Source organism: Aspergillus ochraceoroseus, assembly GCF_002846915.1.
Source record: "Aspergillus ochraceoroseus IBT 24754 chromosome Unknown P175scaffold_2, whole genome shotgun sequence".
NCBI classification, from domain to species: Eukaryota; Fungi; Ascomycota; class Eurotiomycetes; order Eurotiales; family Aspergillaceae; genus Aspergillus; species Aspergillus ochraceoroseus.
In genome coordinates, this window is record NW_024468477.1 from 3,813,957 (window position 1) to 3,833,790 (window position 19,834).

The 19,834-nt window shown below is 48.1% G+C and overlaps 2 protein-coding genes across 2 annotated transcripts; one reads left to right on the forward strand and one right to left on the reverse strand.

Moving 5' to 3' along the window:
* Positions 1–4: 4 nt before the first annotated feature.
* Positions 5–6,690, reverse strand: P175DRAFT_0508143 (putative RNA-binding protein; the record flags this gene model as incomplete). The annotated part of the gene is made up of 8 exons (XM_040898319.1): positions 5–1,177; positions 1,234–1,597; positions 2,660–2,663; positions 3,090–4,157; positions 4,242–5,199; positions 5,263–5,509; positions 5,704–6,134; positions 6,418–6,690. The coding sequence occupies 8 exons, from the start codon at positions 6,688–6,690 to the stop codon at positions 5–7; spliced, it is 4,518 nt and encodes a 1,505-aa protein (XP_040754856.1).
* A 6,622-nt stretch (positions 6,691–13,312) lies between these two features.
* On the forward strand, positions 13,313–19,149 carry P175DRAFT_0515339 (DNA-directed RNA polymerase III core subunit RET1; the record flags this gene model as incomplete). Its single annotated transcript, XM_040898853.1, has 6 exons — positions 13,313–13,644; positions 13,681–14,206; positions 14,275–14,701; positions 15,360–15,421; positions 15,494–16,275; positions 16,338–19,149. The coding sequence occupies 6 exons, from the start codon at positions 13,313–13,315 to the stop codon at positions 19,147–19,149; spliced, it is 4,941 nt and encodes a 1,646-aa protein (XP_040754857.1).
* Positions 19,150–19,834: the final 685 nt, after the last annotated feature.

The following is a 19,834-nucleotide window of genomic DNA, read 5'->3' on the forward strand; positions in this document are numbered from 1 at the left end:
AACTTTAATCCAGCCCACCAGCTAACCACTCTCCAACCTCAACCCCAATTCCCTTGGCCATTTCGCCAATCCAGTCACCGGAGACATTCACACACCATTTCTCGCCTACATCAGCTGTAGTATTCCCACTATTGACTCCCGCGGACCCCAGTCCCATACGACTACCACTTGCGCGTCCCGCAGCAGGTACAACAAGCCGCAATCGACGCAGCGTAGCAAGCTCCGCGTATATCGCATCCGAGATTGCCGTGACCCTTATCGGGTTCGCAGGTGGGTTAGGGTCAATAGCATGGTAGATGGCGATAAGTCGTTCGAGGGGGAACGGACGAGCAGTCAGAATGGTGGACGGGCCGGTGATGCCAGATCCTCCGCCTGCAGCAGATGTTGTGGCGGATGAGGTTGCGAACGCAGACTCGAGAGTTGATTTTGTGATTCGAGTCTTTGTTCTCTTGCCCTTGCCTCTTTTGCTTGGGGTAGACGGGTCTTGGCTTAGTTCTCGGCTGTCTTCGGCTTGGGCCTGCGAGAGAAGCTTTAGACGTCGTCTGTGGTGGGCACGTTTGTTTCGGGCGGATAGTGAGGACGAGGAGAATTTGGAGAAAAAGATTGTGTCGAGTCTTTGGGGCGTGTGGGAGGCCAGGTAGGCGGAAGTTAAGATCAGGGTAGGGAAGTATGGTAGGGATGGGAGTGGTGAAGGTGCGGAGACGGCTGATATAGATGATGGCCTGGAGATGCCGTTGATAGTGGGGTTTGGAAGGGCTTCTTCTGTGACTATGTGATGCACAAGGGCTGATTCGCCCTGCTGTCTGAATAGGGAACGGTTCTTGACCAGGAGTCGGGAAAAATCCCATTCCTGATTGCCCCCAGGAGGAGTTTCGCCCGTACTGATGGGCGAGACGAATTGCGGCCAGAGTTTCTCGCATATGGATTTGAAAACGGGTATAGAGCTTGCCGTAGGCCCGACTAGAGAATCGTACACAGCAGAGACGAAATGGTTGTATAACTGGGACGACGTTTCCACGGGTAGACCGAGGACTGCTGGAACGCCTGCGTTCAAGATGATAGCAATCGCCTCCCTGCGTGTATACGGTGGGAAATTGATATGTGGGACTCCTATGGCCTGAAGGAACATCGGACGAGGATTGGAGCTGAGGATCAAAATAATGGAAAGGGACGGAATCTACGTAAAAGATGATTAGCATTCTGTTCCCAGGGCTCTCACAATGCTCAACTTACTCCTTCTCCTAAACGTGCCAGTGCAGATAGAAGTGTAGGGGGTGCTTCTCGCTGCTTATCAATTCCGTCTAAAACTAGCACGAACTTTTCAATGTGTTTGCTAGGGGTCGAAGCCAAACATTCGCCTAGCAGTACCGCCAGGGTACTGACATGCTCACACCTCCCTTTTCCGAATTTCTCCCATTCATCTCTCCGTCCGAGCGCGCCCAAGGTGGCCCAAAGTATCTTCGTCAGTAAATGGCGACCTGTAATGCATTCTGGACTTCGAACTACCGCGTGAGGCACTTCGAGAGCTGAGAGGACATTGGTGACGATAGTTGATTTACATGTAGAAGAAATCCCGTGGACCACGATGGTGGGCGGACTAGATGTACTGGGCTATCGATCGAAGAAAATCCTTAGTATATTCCTAAAGCTCTGGGTACTCCTAGGGAACTCACAGCAAGGAGGCTAGCGAGCTGCCTGGCTTGCACTTCTCGGCAAGGCCATTGCAGGCTGAGGGTCTGGGATATTTCGCTTGGAAGCATAGGAGACCATTCATGCGGACATAGAAAAGTCTAGAATAAAAATAAGATCTCTGCAAACCTGGAAAACTTGCGATTGTTGGAGTGGCAGAAAACGAGATCGCGACAGGCGCGTGGAACCGTTTCCTGTGTCGGATATTAGATAATCCTAAAGGAGCTCAAGTGTCTACCTCTCTCTCTCTCTCCCTTTTAATGTCTGATGCCACCGTGTCTGTTCAATTAGACAATCACCAGTCAATCATTGACTATTGCCGTTCTTGTCCAGATGATCGACTTACTGGAGGCGTGAGGTCTGGTAACCGGGTCGTTAAGCTACCTACCAGATTGTGCCTTGGTAGTCAAGTTCGGCCCGTTTGTCTCCTCCCATGAGGCAAAGAATCAGCAAGAAGCATACAACATAATTGATCCAGCCATCGCTACAGTCCCTTGGATAGCCCCCCGAAACATTATCTGGTTGGATGATGGCCGTGTTTGTTTACTAGACTGGGCATCAGCGGGATTTTAGGGATGCATCCGCAGTATGTGGTCCTAGGGGTAGTTCAATTGGTAGAACGTCACTATTTAAGACTTGTCGGAGGGTTCGGTTAGATATCAAGGCTCGATTTCTAGTTGCTACTATCACTGAATAATGCAGAATAAGAAGATAAATGACAAAAAATGAAATGAAGAAGAAAAAGAAAAAGAAACTATGAAGACACTGTGGTAGCATAAAGTATGGATACATCTATTCTACCGTGCGCGCTGTTGAGGCAAGCTGGGAAAGATGGTATTGGAAACCATCGGGGAGCCCATCATACTACGGTTTGTAGAAATGACAAGTGGCTCTCGGAGAAAAACCCTGTGCTTAGACTCTAGCAGGAATCACGAAGTAAGTCTCGGGGCGAGAGAAAACAACAGAGCACGTTTCTTGAAACAGAAACAGAAAGGAATCGAATAAAAACACAGATTCGGGAATATTGATTGATTCACAGGTATGGGGGGGCAAAAAGAGAAATGGTCCAAACGTCAGCGTCGTGGGACGTAAAACGCAAGTTGTCCAAGCGTTGGAAAAATACAAGGCAGAATATATTGATACCTGGTGGATGGCTGCATCGTAATCGTCAAGAAATGGCCAGAAAGATGTAATGCGAATTGCATTAAGGATATGATCTTGCGATGGTATCAAAATTTGAATCCCCAATATGTCGATAGTGTCAGGGTGGCCGTAAGTCGTGAAAAGTTCGTGACGTCATCTGAATATGTGTACACTTCAATAGAAAAGAACTAGGCAGACTGGGCAAGGCTCAAGAGATCAAAAATAAGCGTAAAGCTGATTCTGAGCGCCAAGAGTACCATTTTGCTGCTGGGTAGTAGCGCTGAAAATTCCGGAGGAATTCTCACTGGCACCGGAGGGAGTGTTCGAGCTGGACCCGGTGCCGGAGGCAGGAACGAAGTTCTGGCTACCGAATTGACCACCGCCATTCGCAACTGGGAAAGCGTGTTGGTACAAGAATGATTTCTGAGGAGTTTGCAACGGTCCAGGGAGCTGAGCAGAGTTCATCTCGTTCGGGGTGACTTGCCCGCTAGTAGCTGCGCTGCCTCTTCCAGAACTTTCAGAGGCCATCATCTTGCCGGCAATGCGACGACCATGAGGCGTTTGGCGAATTGAAGGAAGAATAGGACGGACTGACTCAACGATCGTGTTACGCAGCTCTGGATCAGCAAAGTCCATCGCTGTCTGCACAACGTAGTTTGCAAACGAATCTCGAAGCATCTTTTCGAGCTCAACCCCCGACAGCATCTCCTCAATCATCTGGCGGCGGATGGGCATTTCAGCAGTCCGGAGGCACTTTTCGATCACGTTCGAGCTGAACTTCTGCTTGGAGAGTGCTGGGATATTACCACGGAAGGCTTGACAAAGGGGCTCAGTGAAATGGGGTTCCGCAAGATCCAAGATGTATTGCACAACATAGTTTCCAAAAGGATCCTGAACTAGTGCGAATGCATTAGAAGTTATCTGGGCGATCAAGCGAGCCCTTTGTTCTCCCGAAGCATGGTCGATACAACGTTGGAGGACACAGCAGCCATGACGGTGGGTACCAACGACAACACAGTTGCCGCCAACAGCATCGTAAATGAATTGAGCATCTTCGGCAGAAAGGCGGTTTAAGCACTTTTGGATAACATGGTTTCCATTCAAATCCTGCACCAGTTCCACGACATGATCCCTCAAGGCATGGATAACGGTTTGTGTTTGCTCTGAGGTTGAGATAAATTCGATCATTTTCTGGAGAGCTCTGGTCCCATGTTGATTGAGTGCGATCTTCACGAGCTGGTGGGCAGCATTGTTGATTAGAGCTGTCCGTTGCTCGTCATTGGAGTATTCGAGAAGCTTCTGACAGAGATAGTTGCCAAAAGGATCTAAAAAAAAAAAAAAAAGAGAAGTAATTAGCATTAAACGATTGAAAAAAATTTCATTGGCTTGATTAGGGAGGAGAGACAAACCTGTCATGAGCTCAACAACATGCACATTTGTTTCGTCGAATATCATCTGGACATGCTCCGCGTTGCGTTCCTCTAACTTTCTCTGGAGATACCTACAACCATGCTGGTCTTTGCAAAGACCGTAGAGTTCGCCCCGGTAATGTTCAAGGGGGAAATTGGTAAAGCGAGAGAGTTGAGCGGAATCCCCATCACCGTTTCTGCGGGATCCAACAGACTTGGCCGGATTATCCGCGAGACGATAATTGCTATAAGGTGGATATCCAGAGAAAGAGGGTGAAGGATTGTAACCCTGAAGCTGGCCGTTCACTTGCATGGGAGTTCCCATATAAGGTTGGATGCCATAACCATAGAACGGAGCCTGGAAAGTGGTCAGGGATGTAGGAGAAACCGTGGTGCTACTCGCCGACGTAGCAGCAGTAGTAATCTGCGGCCCAAAAGGTGTGGCACTTGGTTGCAGTGTTGTTGCCTGCGCCCTGGAGCTTTGAAGATTGGCCTCCTCACGTTCAGGCGAATCCTTCTGAGGGCGGGTGGAAGCGGTATTAATGGGAATCCGGCCCAAATTGACATTGTGTTGTTGGAATTGTTCAGCATGGGTCTTCGGGGGTGTGATTGCGGGGTTAAAGCCTTCACCCTTGACCGTGGGCAGATCGTTGGTCGAGTACGATGATTGTAGAGGAGCTGGACGGCTGGAGGATGTTGAAGTTATGGCATCATGGTTTCCATCCGTGCTGTAGAGAATATTTGCCTCGAGAGAGTGGCGTGCAGCATGTCGTGAATTATTTGAGGCGTTAGTATGACCCTCGTCAGCCGAACCACCAATTTGACCGAGGCGGAACATGTTCAGGGCGTTCTGAGGCATACTCTGATGGGATGACCGGTGACGGTTGTGTGAATTCCAAGACTCGGGATTCGGAGTCCTGGAGTTCGCTAGATCCAGTGCGTCGGAGTTCGCAGAAAGCTAGGGAGTTGTTAGGTATGCAACCTCATGAAAATAATACATGTGTTATGTTATGTAGCTTACTAGGCCCGAGTCCTCTCGACGGGATAGAGTTGGAAATTTATCGTCCGGTTCCGTCAATTTCAGATAGCTCTTGATATCTGGGGTTGGAATCCTGTCTTCGTCTTTTAAAGTTGACCTATCGTCGTCGTGGTGTAATAAATATTTGGCTGCGTTGAAGCTTTCCAATCCGGATGAATTGTTAAAACCTGAAATATTTGGACGGATTTGAGAACCCAGGCCGGTAGCGGGCATCGAGTAGCGGTGAATACTAACAGCCAAAGGGTTAGTAACACAGATCCAGAGTGCAAATACGTGTGATTGGTAGTAGGTATTGATGGTGAATGAACCCAGTTATGTCCTCAGCTCTCCAGGTGTTACGCCGTTGAGTGAATCAAATAATAGCAAGAGAGAAATGATAGGCTACCGGGCATGTGAAACATATGCTGGAGATTGGGAACTTACGAGGGACCAGGACGGAAAGGCGAGGTGGGCTCGTGACCAAAATCTTCTTTTTCAGAGTTCCTCCGAGAGCCAGGAACAGAATGAACTGCGAAGCGGTTCGTGGGAGTTTGGACAGAGTCGTGGCTCGGTTGGCTAGGCGGAGAGGTGACCGAGGGAGCAAAGACGTTGAAGAAACCGGGAGAGGATGTAACGCTTGAAGTTGAGAAGCGAGTAGGACGAGAGAAACCACCTGGAAAGCCGTTTTCCCGATACTCTGGGGGTGTTGTCGGCTCACTGACGGGTCCAGAAATGCCAGCTTTGGCGAGATCCTTGGCAAGCTGATCCATTTCCTGCTGCTCTCTCTCATGTTGCATATCGAAAAGCTTCATATCCTCCTCAAATCTTCTCTTTTGTTCTCGCATGTACTCAATGTGTTGGCGCTTCTTTTCAAACTATTTAAGGGTCAGTGACGTTCAATGGGGATTGCGTAAGAAGCGAGGCGAGAGTGAGATTAGAGCGAGGTGATATTATGAGGCAGCACCAAGGGTAGAGAACCATCATTGGGTCCAGTAGAGTGAATGAATTGAAAATGAATGGCAAGAAAGCCCAAAAATAGCATTGTAATATGAAAAGAATATGTCCCCCCAGATAATAAACGGGAATCGAGCAGAGGGGAAAAGAGAAGTTACGCGGGCAGCATGTGCATTATTCAATGCAAAGATAGCAGAGACTTACCGATGAGAGTAAATCTAGCGCATCAGGCATCTGAGGAGTGCTTCCCACATTGTTCAAATAGCTCCAGGATGATAGCTTGCTCGCGTCCGTGGTGAAACGACGTTGAAGGTTCCCCCGAACGTCGCCTGAGGGCCGCGAAAACGCAGAAACGAAGGTCGAGTGGCCTGGGGAAAGCGGGTTGTAGCCGGGGAAGGGAGTCTCCGAAGGGGGCGAGCGGGGAGATGGGAATCGAAGCTCATCGAGGCGTTCACTTAGTCCGTTCTTAAAAGCCATGGTGGACAGGCGATTTGGGGACGGGAGGTATCACAGGACTAATACCATTCAGGGGGGCCAAGGTGGGCCAGAAGTCAGCTATGTCATGATACGATTTGGACAACGGAGGCATTTAAAGGGCAAGGGGAGGAGGAGAGAAATCAATATTGGGAAATCACTGCAAGCAGATCGGAGGGTTTGAGATTAAAGTACAGGAACCAAGGAGGGCGAGTGTGTTGGCGGTGTGAGTCTCTCACAATGATAACATCACCACCCATGTAAGGAGTTAAGAGGGGCTGAGGGGTGATTTGGCGGAGCAGATCTCGGAAAAGAGCTGCGACTCACACACAATGAACGCCTCGAGAGTTTGAGTTTCAGGAACCGAAAGAGACTTTAAATGGTAGCTAGTCGCTCGAGCACACAAGTAAGGACTGATGGAGGCGAAATTGGGGGGGTGGTTCGCACACTTTTGCAGTGCTCTGAAAAATGCGGAGATGTCGCAGGCTGGGCCCTCACTCTTCACTCACTCACTCTCAACGCGAGAGCAGCGAGAGAGAATAAGAATAAAAAATGAATGAAAGGATAGAAGGGAGGAGAAATGGGGACCGCAACAATAAAAGAAAAAAACAGATGTTATACAGATATTTGGGGCCCAAAAAAAGGAGAGGGAAAAGAGAAGAAGACAAGAGAGGGAGAGGAGGGCGAGAGGGGAAGCGAAAGTGAGTGAGCAGTGAGTGGGCAGCGGCTGGGAAAAGCAAGCGGGGAGTTAGTTAAAAGAAGTAGTGAAAGTTGTTGACTCAACTCTCGTTTAGGCAGTGGGCTTTGTTATTATTTTATTAGCAGTAATAGTATTAGTAGTATTAGTAGTAGTAGAATAATAATCAAAACTAATTTTTCTTTAATTATTATTCTTTCATTTAGCATGATTTAAGGAGTAGTAGTACTATACCTACTACTACATAGGTACCTAAGAAAGTTCTTATCGTCATCGCCAAACCACGACTATGTACTGTTCATGCATCATCCCTTGTTGTTCAACCACAACTAATACTGCTGCTGCTGCTGCTATGCTATGCTATGCTATTACAAGATCAAGATAGCTCGACTATTATCGAATAGCACCTCGTTCATGGCCTTTTTGAGGAAATGGTTATCCAGCATCAAGACCAGCAAAAGATGTCACATGAAGGGAAATTAGCCAACGATGTCTGTCTAGGTTGGGAATGAATCGATCCCCCAGCCTGGTGAGCTGTCGCCTCTGATGCTAGTCCGTCGGCCGATCATTGATTTTTGGACGGATCAAGAGTAAATCTCTCTTCAATCGATCGTGATTGGATCAAACGCCATGGAATTTAATGCTAATGCAATATCCTGTTGGGAATTGAGAGGTACCTCTCTATCTCTTGCCAAACGTATTGAGATACATGGATGGCAAGTACCCGACCAATTTTCTCGGGAGTTTCGTGACCATGGACTAAATAAATATCTGACACTATCTAGTTGCTAATATAGGTAGCTTCCTACATAGGTACTTTCAAGCTCTGCATCCTGGACGCACTGTCGTTCTTCCTGTCAAAGATCCTGATACCTGATGTTTCTACCTTCGGGAGAGGTCGTGCAAGGGGCTAGAGGAGGGGGAGTTCTTTGCTGGGTGAGCTGGTCGAGAGCGTGGCCTCTGCAAGTGTTTCTGCATCGAGTGGAGACACCCAATTGGTTTTAAAAAAGATGTGACGGCGGATCACGCCCTAACCTCTGCACGTACCTGGTCAGGACTCGGGGCCTAGGGCTTGGAAAGATTCTATTCGTCTCTTCTCTTTGGTTTCACAGACGAACGAAGAATCGTGCCTGCTTCGTATTTGGGAAGATTGCCTTAGTTTTGGGTTTCGGGCCTTAGAGCACTCCGTGGTAATGCTTATTGAAGATCGGGAGGTCAACCAAACATCATCTCTACAAATGTACCACAAAATCAATATTTACGGATTGCCACGCGCGACCCAGAAAGGTTCGCGACGTGCCACCCCGGTGTGTGGTAATCTGTTTGGTCGAAATAGTGGCACCGGACGGAGAACTTCCTTACTTTTTTTTTTTCTTCGAGCAAAAACAAAATCCACTTGTTTCGTTTCGGATGGACAACCGGCTCGTACCATGGACCAATCCTGGATGGAGAGCTCAGCAATTTATCGATAGAAGCCACGGAAGAGAGTTAATTTTGAATAGGAAACTTGGGTGCGATTAGGCTGATGGTGCCCTAGGTAGAAGATGAAAGGCCTCTCAACATATCCTCGCAATTCATGTACAGGAGGATGACCTCGACCGATTGAGTTGCGAGGGGGCGTGTGTCAGCGCTTCGAGCCCGGCAAATCAGCGATGAACCAGATAACCCTAGGACGATTAGGTCTGATTGTGATGATTGTCTCTGAGTCTCATCCCACAAACTGATGCGATGGCTTGCCACTGCGAATGAATCCATTTGGGGCCCCAGGGCGAATTAGCGACCGGCTGGAGGGACTGCATCCTGATGATTGGTGCGGCCAGGGAGAAGCGGTGTACAACCTACCCCGTCTACGGAGTACCTACGGAAAAATCGTGTTGGACTTTGGAGGCAACGCTGATCCATTGTCCATTGCTTCAAGACCCTCATTTGTCTAGCCTGACGCGGTGCTTTGACCGTGTGCCATTCTTCGTATCCTCCTTACCACCGTCACTATCGAACCTCCAAAAGCTGTCTTCTCCTAGTCTACGCTCACGGACCTCATCGATCTGTACGGAGAGTCAATCGATGCAGAGAAAGATGGATGCAGTCAGATGACGAGACTCCTCCCTCCATCCAAAAAGGGGAATATTAGAGGCATTAGGCTTTCAGAGTCCTCGGCAACTCTTTCATCGTTTAACCCAATATTGAATGCTAGAAGAATAGGCGGGTGGAACTAGGTATGACAGCCGGACCAAGGAAGCACCCTACCCGTATTAACTAGTCGCTAGTTGAGTTACCTTACCATGGAACTTGATGGAAGTCATCTCCAGCAGCAAAATTTAAGCTGTTTTAACTGGCCTAAGGTTTCAGGGGACCAAAGAGCCACTTTTCGACTTCCACCATTCACTAGTGAGTTAGTTAATGATCCTCTCCCAATAATTATTAATCTTAAAAAAGGGCGAACTTGAGGATTTCTAGCGTGGTAGTACGGAGACTCGAGTCGTACAGTACCTCAGAACGTTCAGAGCATAGATACCTATGCTGTCGACTATCTCAACCTTCTCCATAGCCTTCATGAATTGTTCCAGACGAACTAGCCCGCCCAAAAATATTTACACCAAATTAAGAGCTATTCACAGGGCAGGCGGAGATAATCATCTCAGGTTCTCAACCAAGCCCTGAGATAATGCAATTTGACTGGATTATGGGTTGTCTCTCTATGTAGGATAGCCATCATGCAGCTTGTCCTACCTTGTAACCTTACTGCTACCCTCTCTTTGTCGCCTCATGCAGATGATGGGAAACGATATGATTCGCCATGTATAGTTCGATACCCCGTGCCTAGTAAAGCCAATTGGGGATCATTGACTGGTCTAAAACCCGCAGGTCAACTGAGCCCGTCCGTCTTGATTAATATCTGAATTCCCCACCATCAACAAGATTCCTGCGAGCCTCAGGCCAATTGCAGCTTGATCATTCATTTGGTTTAATCTATCGTGCACAAAAGAGTATATTTGTATGCCTGTCAGGCTGGCGTTTATGCAGAATGAAGCAATTGCCTTTGCGTCCTGATAGAGTGAATACATTTTGCCTGCCTCGTCTTTTATTGGCCCTCTTCTTTACCTTGTGGTAACGATCAAGTCCGATGAGATCTGAATTTACACGCGATTCAATATTCCGGTATTCTACAAAATTACTCTAGATTATTCTAGTCCTGACTCCTCTGTATTCTGAAGATCTGATCCACAGAGTGAGTCAGTCCATTCCTTACCCCTTCTTCAACATCCTCTTGGCATATCAAATAAAAAAAATTTTTTTTCCCCCAACGCGAGGGCATCTTTCAACTTGTTCAAGGCCAGGTGGCAAGGAGTGTTAAATTGCGGTCAAAGAGAACCCACCGCCACAAAAAATGTCTATCACCTTGGAGAGTGCGAGGCGAGGTGCAGTAATCAGAGTCCGCACCGACATCTCTCTTCCGTTCCGTTGGGGAACATGAACTGGCACCTTGCTTGCAACTGTTTTCTACCACCTATTTTTCTTTTGGCTTGATGATCTATAAGATCATCATGTGCAGTATTTGCACCTAAGGCAGTAACGTTTGGGGATTGTCTCAAAATGCAGCTGCTAGTCTGCTTTTCTTTAGACTGAAGCTGTTGAGAAAATTGTTGCCCAACCCCGCAAATTGGAAGCGTGGCAGCTGGAATCGCCGATTCTTATTACGATGACCCATGCACCAGCCAGGAATTTCTCGGGTATAGACTCCGGGACTCTATCCGCAATAGCCTGAGGTCGTGCTTAAGGATACTTAGAGCATAATTCCTGCCAAAAAAAAAAAAAAAAAAAGCCTTGCATCTCTCTTTCTCTGCGTGGGTTGCTCTGGCAAATCCTATGGATACGCAAAGATCACTGAGTCTACAGCGAGTTCGCACACGACTGTAGCTCTCAAGCAGAAACCTGGGGATCTACCACAATACAAAAAAAAAAATCCAGCTAGGTTTTTATGCTGGCTCAACGGTCCATTCACCGACACAACAATGGTGACTTCGGATAGTACTTACTATCTATGTACCATACCCAGGTGGTGCTATGCTGAGTCCAGTCCAAAACCGTCACGTATCTCTTGATAGTGCTTTGACACATTAAAGTGGACTACTGACCCACAAAAGCTGCAAGTGAGTTGTTCAATCTGTGCATTAACCCATACTTGCAGGTCTCAATGCCGGATCATTGGTCGTATTGCCTCACTGAGGGTCAAATGCAGTACTTTTTGTGCATCCGGATTGCCGAATTGAAAGTCTTTTCTCACAGTAACAGACTTTAATACGGAGTACCCCGTCAGGCATCACACCAGAATAAAAAAAAAATTGGGCATTGATATAAGCTCACGACCATCTCCACGGCTGGTTCATTTGCTACATATTAGTTCTGCAAGCGTCCAAATTCGAAGATATGACTTACATCGATGCTAGAGACGCGTTGACAATACACCTCTACAGAATACATTGCGATATTCAGCTCCCACATTGTTGACGAAGGATACTATACATAGAAATGCCCAAGGGGACTCAGTTTATGAAAAAAAAAAAAAATTATTATTATGTGGTTGGTTCTCTGCCGGGTATGCACAGTACGCTGTGACAAGCCTCGTCTATGCCCTCGAAGTGACTTACCTCATTTACTTTAGATAGGTCGTTAAATTATTGCTATCTGCTAATTCTAGATACCTGTCTAGCCTGATGTTTCTTGTTAGAGGTCGAGCTTTTTCGCTCCGCTGCATATCTCAGAATCTCTATATACTTTCAAGGCCCAGCAAGACTCAAAATTGGAGAATATAAGCTATGTATAGATTATCCCATCGTGCTCTTCAGAGTATTCCTCCTTTGGCTGGATTCAATATTTTCTCCGTCAAATGTGTATACATTCCCTAGAGCAATTACAATCACCAGACTTGTTCCTTCTAAATCAGGGATCAAGTAAATTCGCGAAGGATTTATCCCAGCCAGGAGGAACTACTACGGAGATTTTCATAGCTGCAGCCCTAAGCGTCCAGGAACCTTTCCTGCTTAACAGGCTTTATGAAAGCTGTACTCCGTAATACCAGTACATACTAGATATAGCGTGTTTAAGCGTTCGCTAGAGGATTATCTTGAAAGATACAGTACAAGTTTAGCTTCGGGTCGGGTATACCCCATAGACCTAAACTAAGACCCTGGGGAAACTGAGCCTTCTGTTTCGGATCTTATATAGAGAACTGACTTTTTTTTATATATATATATATATATATATATTCGCTCTGAAATATCCCCCAAAAGATATCGGATATCCCCCAGTTCCTCAGTTTTGAGCAAGTGACCACGATCCCCCGCGGTACATACTCCAACATAAAGCAGGTAGCGCTTACGCTGAACCGAGTAAGCTTGCCAATTGGATCCCATGAGGGGATATCCGATAATGCGGATAGCCGTCGCTATTCTATCCGTGTGATCAGGATGCTAGATACGTTAGACTACCCATAGTAAACTGTCTGGACCGATCCAAAAGCCCGATTTTTAATCGTAGCGTGGGACATGGAGTGAAACATCCCGACCCCATCAGCCCTGATGGGGGGGCCGGCCCCCCTATAAAAAATTTCACCTCCAGTTTCCCACTTCTCTATGCCCCAGGGGTTTTTTCGTCTTCTGTGATAATTACTTCTCGGTGTTCTTGGAAGGGGTGTTTACAGTGAGCAAGTTTGCCTCCTACTACATACATACATCCTTCCGGGTAAACTTGAAAGAACTGGGGGCAAAATTCCGGGGTATACTCGACAGGAATGAATCTCTTACGCAAACCTCCCCGATATGTTACGGCTAGTATACTTTGTTCCTGTGGAGGGTTTCTCTTTGGGTACGATGGCGACTTCCCTTGAGTTCAGCCTGTTCGGTCATTGACGTGAAATATGAGTGCAGCATGGATACCGGCATCGTCGGCCCTGTTACTGTCATGAGCAGCTTTGTAGAGAAATTCGGCAACCAATCTGCGACAATCCATGGTCTTCTGGTATCGTCAATTTTGATCTCCGCGGCGATATCCTCGTTTTTTGCGGGGTATCTGGCAGATAAATTGGGCCGTCCGAAGGGAATCAGTATTGGGGCACTCATATTCGGAATTGGCGCAGCCCTAGAAGGTGCAGCCATGCATGTCGCTATGTTTGTTATAGGTAGATGTATCGAGGGTATTGGAGAGGGTCTGTACTTGGGTACATTAGTAGTGCATGTTTATCTTTCTGTGGTGCTACATATGTATGCTATTCCGCGTATGCCGCTAACTGACTGCAGTTATATTTGCGAAATCTCGCCCCCGAGCATTCGAGGAGCTTTAACCACGGGTCCTCAATTATTGATCACCCTCGGCTTGGTGACGGGTTTCTTTACTTGCTACGGAACTTCGCATCTGGATTCCTCGATATCATGGCGCATCCCCTACCTGATTCTGGCTTGCTTGTCAATTGCGTTCTCCGTGTCGACATTCATCTGGCTCGTCCCATCCCCGAGATGGCTCACTATTCACGGCCGTCGAGCTGAAGCCAGTGCCACTTGGGACTTGCTAGGTGTGAGCCATGCAGAGCGCGAAAAGGCTGAAATCGAACAAGATCGTGGTTCCATTATCCAGGGTCCGATTTCCCAGGAAGTCGCCATCACCAATGTGCCCAGCGTGGATACCACCACAGTTAACTCACAGCGCAACCGCTCGTTGAGGCACAAACTTCTAGATATTTTCTCCAAGGACGTTCGAACTCGTACTGCGCTGGCTGTGTTTTTGATGGGGATGCAGCAACTCAGTGGGATTGATGGTGTTCTTTATGTAAGTCTGTGTCTTGGAACTTTCGTGAAAGAAAGGGGACTTACTAATGTATGTGGGTTATCTAAAAGTACGCTCCGCTACTCTTCGAACAGGCCGGTCTCGCATCCGCGGATGCCAGCTTCTTTGCGTCTGGCATCTCAGCCCTTGTTATTTTCGCCGTGACGATCCCGGCCCTCATGTGGGCAGATAAATGGGGCCGCCGACAAAGCATCATCTACGGCGGAATCGGAATGAGTCTGACAATGTTCCTTATGGGCGCTCTCTACGCGGGGAACGCAGTACATAGCACTACTGGTGCCGGTCGTTGGGTCGTGATCGTCTGCATTTACGTATTTGCCGTGATATTCTCTCTCAGCTGGGCAGTTGGGATCAAGTTATACGCTGCAGAGATCCAACCCCAGCGGACCCGCGCGTCGGCAACAAGTCTTGCGCACGGCAGCAACTGGGCTACAAACTTCTTGGTTGCTCTGACGACCCCGATCCTGCTCTCAAAGAGTAGCTTTGGAGCGTACTTTCTCTTTGGCGGATGCTCGCTGATTACGGCTGTGGTTTGCGCGATGTTCATGCCCGAGACAAAGGGCCGCTCGCTGGATGAGATTGAGGAGGCATTCAAGTCCAAGTCCTTGGGATCCTGGCCCTTGCTGAAGGCGTTTCGACCTATAGCGCGGAGGACGGCGCCAGAGAATGTGACTCTCTCTGTGATTTAGATGAATCAGCATCTTGTTCCTACTTACCCGAAACATATTAGCTATAGTTAACCAGTCACAAGCCTTACGAAAAGCAATGGATATAATACAAATACGCACCAAACCGCCTCTTTTCAGTAGACCATTTGGTTCTCAAGTGTACAGAACATGGAGGTAGTTTAAATCCAAGAATGAAATCCAACCCGCCGGACGATAAGATAACCCTTCCTTTTATGGTTAGCGTATGTTGTTTGTCAGCAATGGCCTCGCTAACTTCATTTGGACAGCTGTAAATTACGTAAGCGCCCCTCTTCTCCAAATGGAATTTTGGATCTTTTCCCCTCGCCGATAGGGAAGAAAATTGCGCCCGCACCGACTGGAACTGCGATGATATCCCCCTAACTTCAAACGATTGAAAGCCAATTACACAGTACCCGAACATTCTGGTCACGGAACAATTATCACAGGAATGCCTCCTCGTAGGAGAGCACAGGCTCCGTCAGCCGTCGCGCGAGCTGCGCAGGCAGAGGTATGACCGAATTATTCTCCACCGCATTCAGAGGAACCCTTGGGGCTAAGATTTTGCCTTTTATCACAACAGGCTGCAGGTTCGTCTAAGTCGAACGCCTCGGATGCCGCAAAGCGAAAGCGCCCTTCCCAGTCCAAACCGGGAGCCGGCCCAGAACAGCCACCACCAGCCGAGGAAGAGATTGTCGAAGTAGAGGAGCCAACCTATCCATACCGTCACCGCGACCCCTTCGATGCGCTCCTGGAACCTTTTTACTACGATAAAGCCTTGACAGATCCGATCAATACAGCTAAGGATAAATGGAACTTGCTGCCAGCATTTCTCAAAGTCAAGGGTCTGGTCAAACAGCACATTGACTCATACAACTACTTGGTGGAAGTTCAGTTGAAGAAGATTGTCGAGTCGAGCTCGACGATCCGCAGCGATGTCGACCACAACTTCTACATCAAGTTTACCGATATTTACCTTGGATCCCCTCGACGAGCCGATGAGCCGCAGGACGCGCTTCAGTTCTCCGAATCAACCGTAACTCCACAAGAGTGCCGATTGCGTGACACAACCTATGCTGCCCCGATTCAGGTTGACTTTGAGTATATCCGTGGTCGTCAACGAGTTCGGAGAACGGGTGTTGCTATCGGCAGAATGCCGGTTATGCTTCGTAGCTCGAAATGCGTGTTGGCCAACAAGACCCCGGCGCAGATGTCGGTGCTGAACGAGTGTCCTTTGGATCCAGGCGGATATTTTATTGTAAATGGAACGGAAAAGGTGATTCTCGTTCAAGAGCAGTTGAGCAAGAACAGAATTATCGTGGAGACGGATCCGAAGAAGGAGATTGTGCAGGCTTCGGTAACTAGGTGAGAATGCTTCAAAAGCCCTTCGAAGGTCACACTCAACATTTCCTAACTGATGGTTATAGTTCTTCCAACGAGCGCAAGTCTAAAAGTTACATTATTCTGAAGAAAGACAAACTTTACGTGAAACACAACGTGCTGAGCGAGGACATTCCCATTGTGATTCTCCTGAAAGCCATGGGTATCCATACAGACAAGGAAATGATGCTTCTTGTTGCGGGTGTTGACAAAGTTTACCAAGAAGATTTTGCCATCAACTTTGAAGAGGCCATCAAGGTTGGCATCTTTACGCAGCAGCAAGCTCTCGATTGGATTGGCTCGCGCATTAAGATCAACCGCAAACAGATGTCTTACCGTCGAACTCACATCCAGGAGGCTGTTGAGGCTATCGCATCCGTCATTATCTCTCATATTGAAGTTAAGAACATGAATTTCAGGCCAAAGGCTATCTATGTGGCTAGCATGGCACGCCGTGTGCTCATGGCAAAGAACGATGCGACACTGGTGGATGACCGTGATTACCTTGGAAATAAGCGACTGGAATTGGCTGGTCAATTACTTGCTCTTCTCTTTGAAGATTTGTTCAAGAAATTCTGCTTTGACATCAAGATGAATATCGACAAGGTCCTGAACAAGCGCAACCGAGCAGAGGCTTTTGATGCCTGGAGTGTCATCAGCATGCACAGCAACCATATCACCCAGGGAATGAACCGCGCTATTTCTACGGGTAACTGGAGCTTGAAGCGTTTCCGTATGGAGCGTGCTGGTGTGACCCACGTGCTTAGTCGACTCAGTTATATTGCAGCGCTGGGAATGATGACTCGTATTAGCAGTCAGTTCGAAAAGACCAGGAAGGTCTCTGGACCCAGAGCTCTACAGCCGTCCCAGTTTGGAATGCTCTGTCCAGCCGATACCCCAGAAGGAGAAGCCTGCGGTCTCGTCAAGAACTTAGCCCTGATGACCCATATTACAACCAACGACGAAGAAGGTCCGATAAGGAACCTTGTCTTCATGCTGGGCGCGGAAGACATCCAGACAGTTGGTGGGAAGGAACTTTATGCCCCAGGAAGCTACACAATCTCTATAAATGGTACTCCGATGGCGCTTACTCGCCGTCCCAAGTTCTTCCTAAACGCATTCCGTCGACTGCGTCGGATGGGCCGAATCTCCGAGTTCGTCAGTATCTACATCAACCATCATCAACGTGCTGTGCACGTCGCAACTGACGATGGGCGTATCTGTCGACCTCTAATCGTCGTTGAGGACGGAAAATCCCGTGTTAAGAGGCACCATCTCCGTAAGCTGCGTGATGGCACTATGCAGTTTGATGATTTCCTCGCCCAAGGCCTTGTGGAGTACCTCGATGTCAACGAGGAGAATGATTCCTTGATATCTATTTACGAGAAAGACGTCACAGACGCAACCACCCACCTGGAAATCGAGCCCTTCACAGTGCTTGGAGCCGTTGCTGGTCTGATCCCTTACCCTCACCACAACCAGTCCCCGCGTAATACCTACCAATGTGCTATGGGTAAACAAGCGATTGGGGCTATCGCATCAAATCAGTTCCTCCGCATTGACTCCATTCTATATCTGATGGTTTACCCGCAGAAACCCATGGTCAAGTCACGGACAATTGAGCTAACCAAATATGATCAGCTTCCTGCTGGTCAGAACGCAACTGTGGCCGTCATGAGTTACTCTGGCTACGATATTGAGGACGCCCTCGTCTTGAACAAAGGCTCCGTCGATCGAGGTTTTGGGCGCTGCCAAGTTTTCCGGAAGTATGTCACCAACCTGAAGAGCTACTCCAACGGAACAAAGGATCTCCTGAACCCGCCTCAGTATGAGAACGACGCCCCGATTAGAAAGCACGCGCTCCTAGAAAGCGATGGATTAGCTGCTGTAGGAGAACAGGTCAATGCTGGAGAAGTATACATCAATAAATCTACCCCAGACCAGTCGATGTCCTCGGGCATCACCGGTTCAGACGCTGGCCGGCCAATCTCCTATAGTGCCACCCCAATGACCTACAAGCTCCCTGACCCAGCCTACATCGACAAGGTCATGGTCTCCGTGACCGAAAACGAAAACCAGATCATCAAAGTACTCACGCGCCAAACCCGTCGCCCCGAAGTCGGCGACAAGTTCTCATCCCGCCACGGCCAGAAGGGTGTCGTGGGTATCATCGCCGACCAGGCCGACATGCCCTTCACCGACCAAGGCATCAACCCAGACATTATCATGAACCCTCACGGTTTCCCGTCCCGCATGACGGTCGGGAAAATGCTGGAGCTAGTCGCCGGCAAAGCAGGCGTTCTCTCTGGCCAACACGGATACGGAACATGCTTCGGCGGCAGTCCCGTCGAAGAAATGTCCCGCATCCTTATCGACAAAGGCTTCAGCTACGGTGGCAAGGACTACCTCACTTCCGGTATCACCGGGGAAGCTCTCCCCTTCTACGTCTTCACCGGCCCCATCTACTACCAAAAACTTAAGCACATGGTCCAAGACAAGATGCACTCGCGTGCGCGTGGGCCCCGCGCCATCCTCACGCGCCAACCCACCGAAGGTCGTTCCCGAGACGGTGGTCTACGTCTGGGAGAGATGGAGCGTGATTGTTTGATCGCCTACGGTACCAGTCAGCTGCTCCTGGAGCGACTGATGATCTCGTCTGATCGTCACGAAATCGACGTCTGCGAGCAGTGTGGTTTCATGGGCTATTTGAACTGGTGTCAGCGTTGCAAGTCATCCCGGAGTGTGGTGAAGATGGTTATTCCTTATGCTGCCAAGCTTCTCATCCAAGAGTTGATGAGTATGAACGTCACTGCCAGGTTGAAGCTTGAGGACGAGTTCCCGGAAACGAAAGGACGATAGTTTTCTTTTTTTTCTTGGGGGGGGGGGGGGGGGGGGGGTGGTTTCACGGACAAAACGAATCAAGACGTCATGTTAAAAGCAAGGAAACGGAAAAGAGTGCGTAAAAAAAGGTGTTCAGAGTTCAACTTTACTTGTATATAATCTGTCTGCATAGCGAATAGCTCGACCATAGAACGTATGAAGGACTGTTTTATCTATTTATCTTGTTCATTCTCAACTCTCAACCCATTATCTCTTATATATCTTTTATCCCTACTACTACATGTCTCTTTTTTCCGCACTCTTCTTTCCTTCTAGTTATTAGAGCAGCCAGGCTAATTTCTGGTAACTACGAGGTAAGGTGAGATTTGCAAAAAGAAATTCAGAGAGAATCTTACACCCCCTCTCTTACTTCTTCTAGTTATTTTGGAGGGTACTTACTGGCAGTCCTGCATAGTTTTAGCCACTAGAAACAACCCCTAGTTAGCCCTAACTAACCAATTGTATGAGTGCGTGCCTATTTTTTATACCCTGGTATACCTCTATACGTTCATCTCTTGCATGGTAATATGAGGCTTGACATATTAAAACTAAGCACTAGTGTAGTAGATACATAGTCGAATATATCACTCACTCCTCCCCGCACTTGCTCTGTTGTAGGTCCCCGTCACAGCCGGCTTATTCCGCGGTATATAAACAGATATAT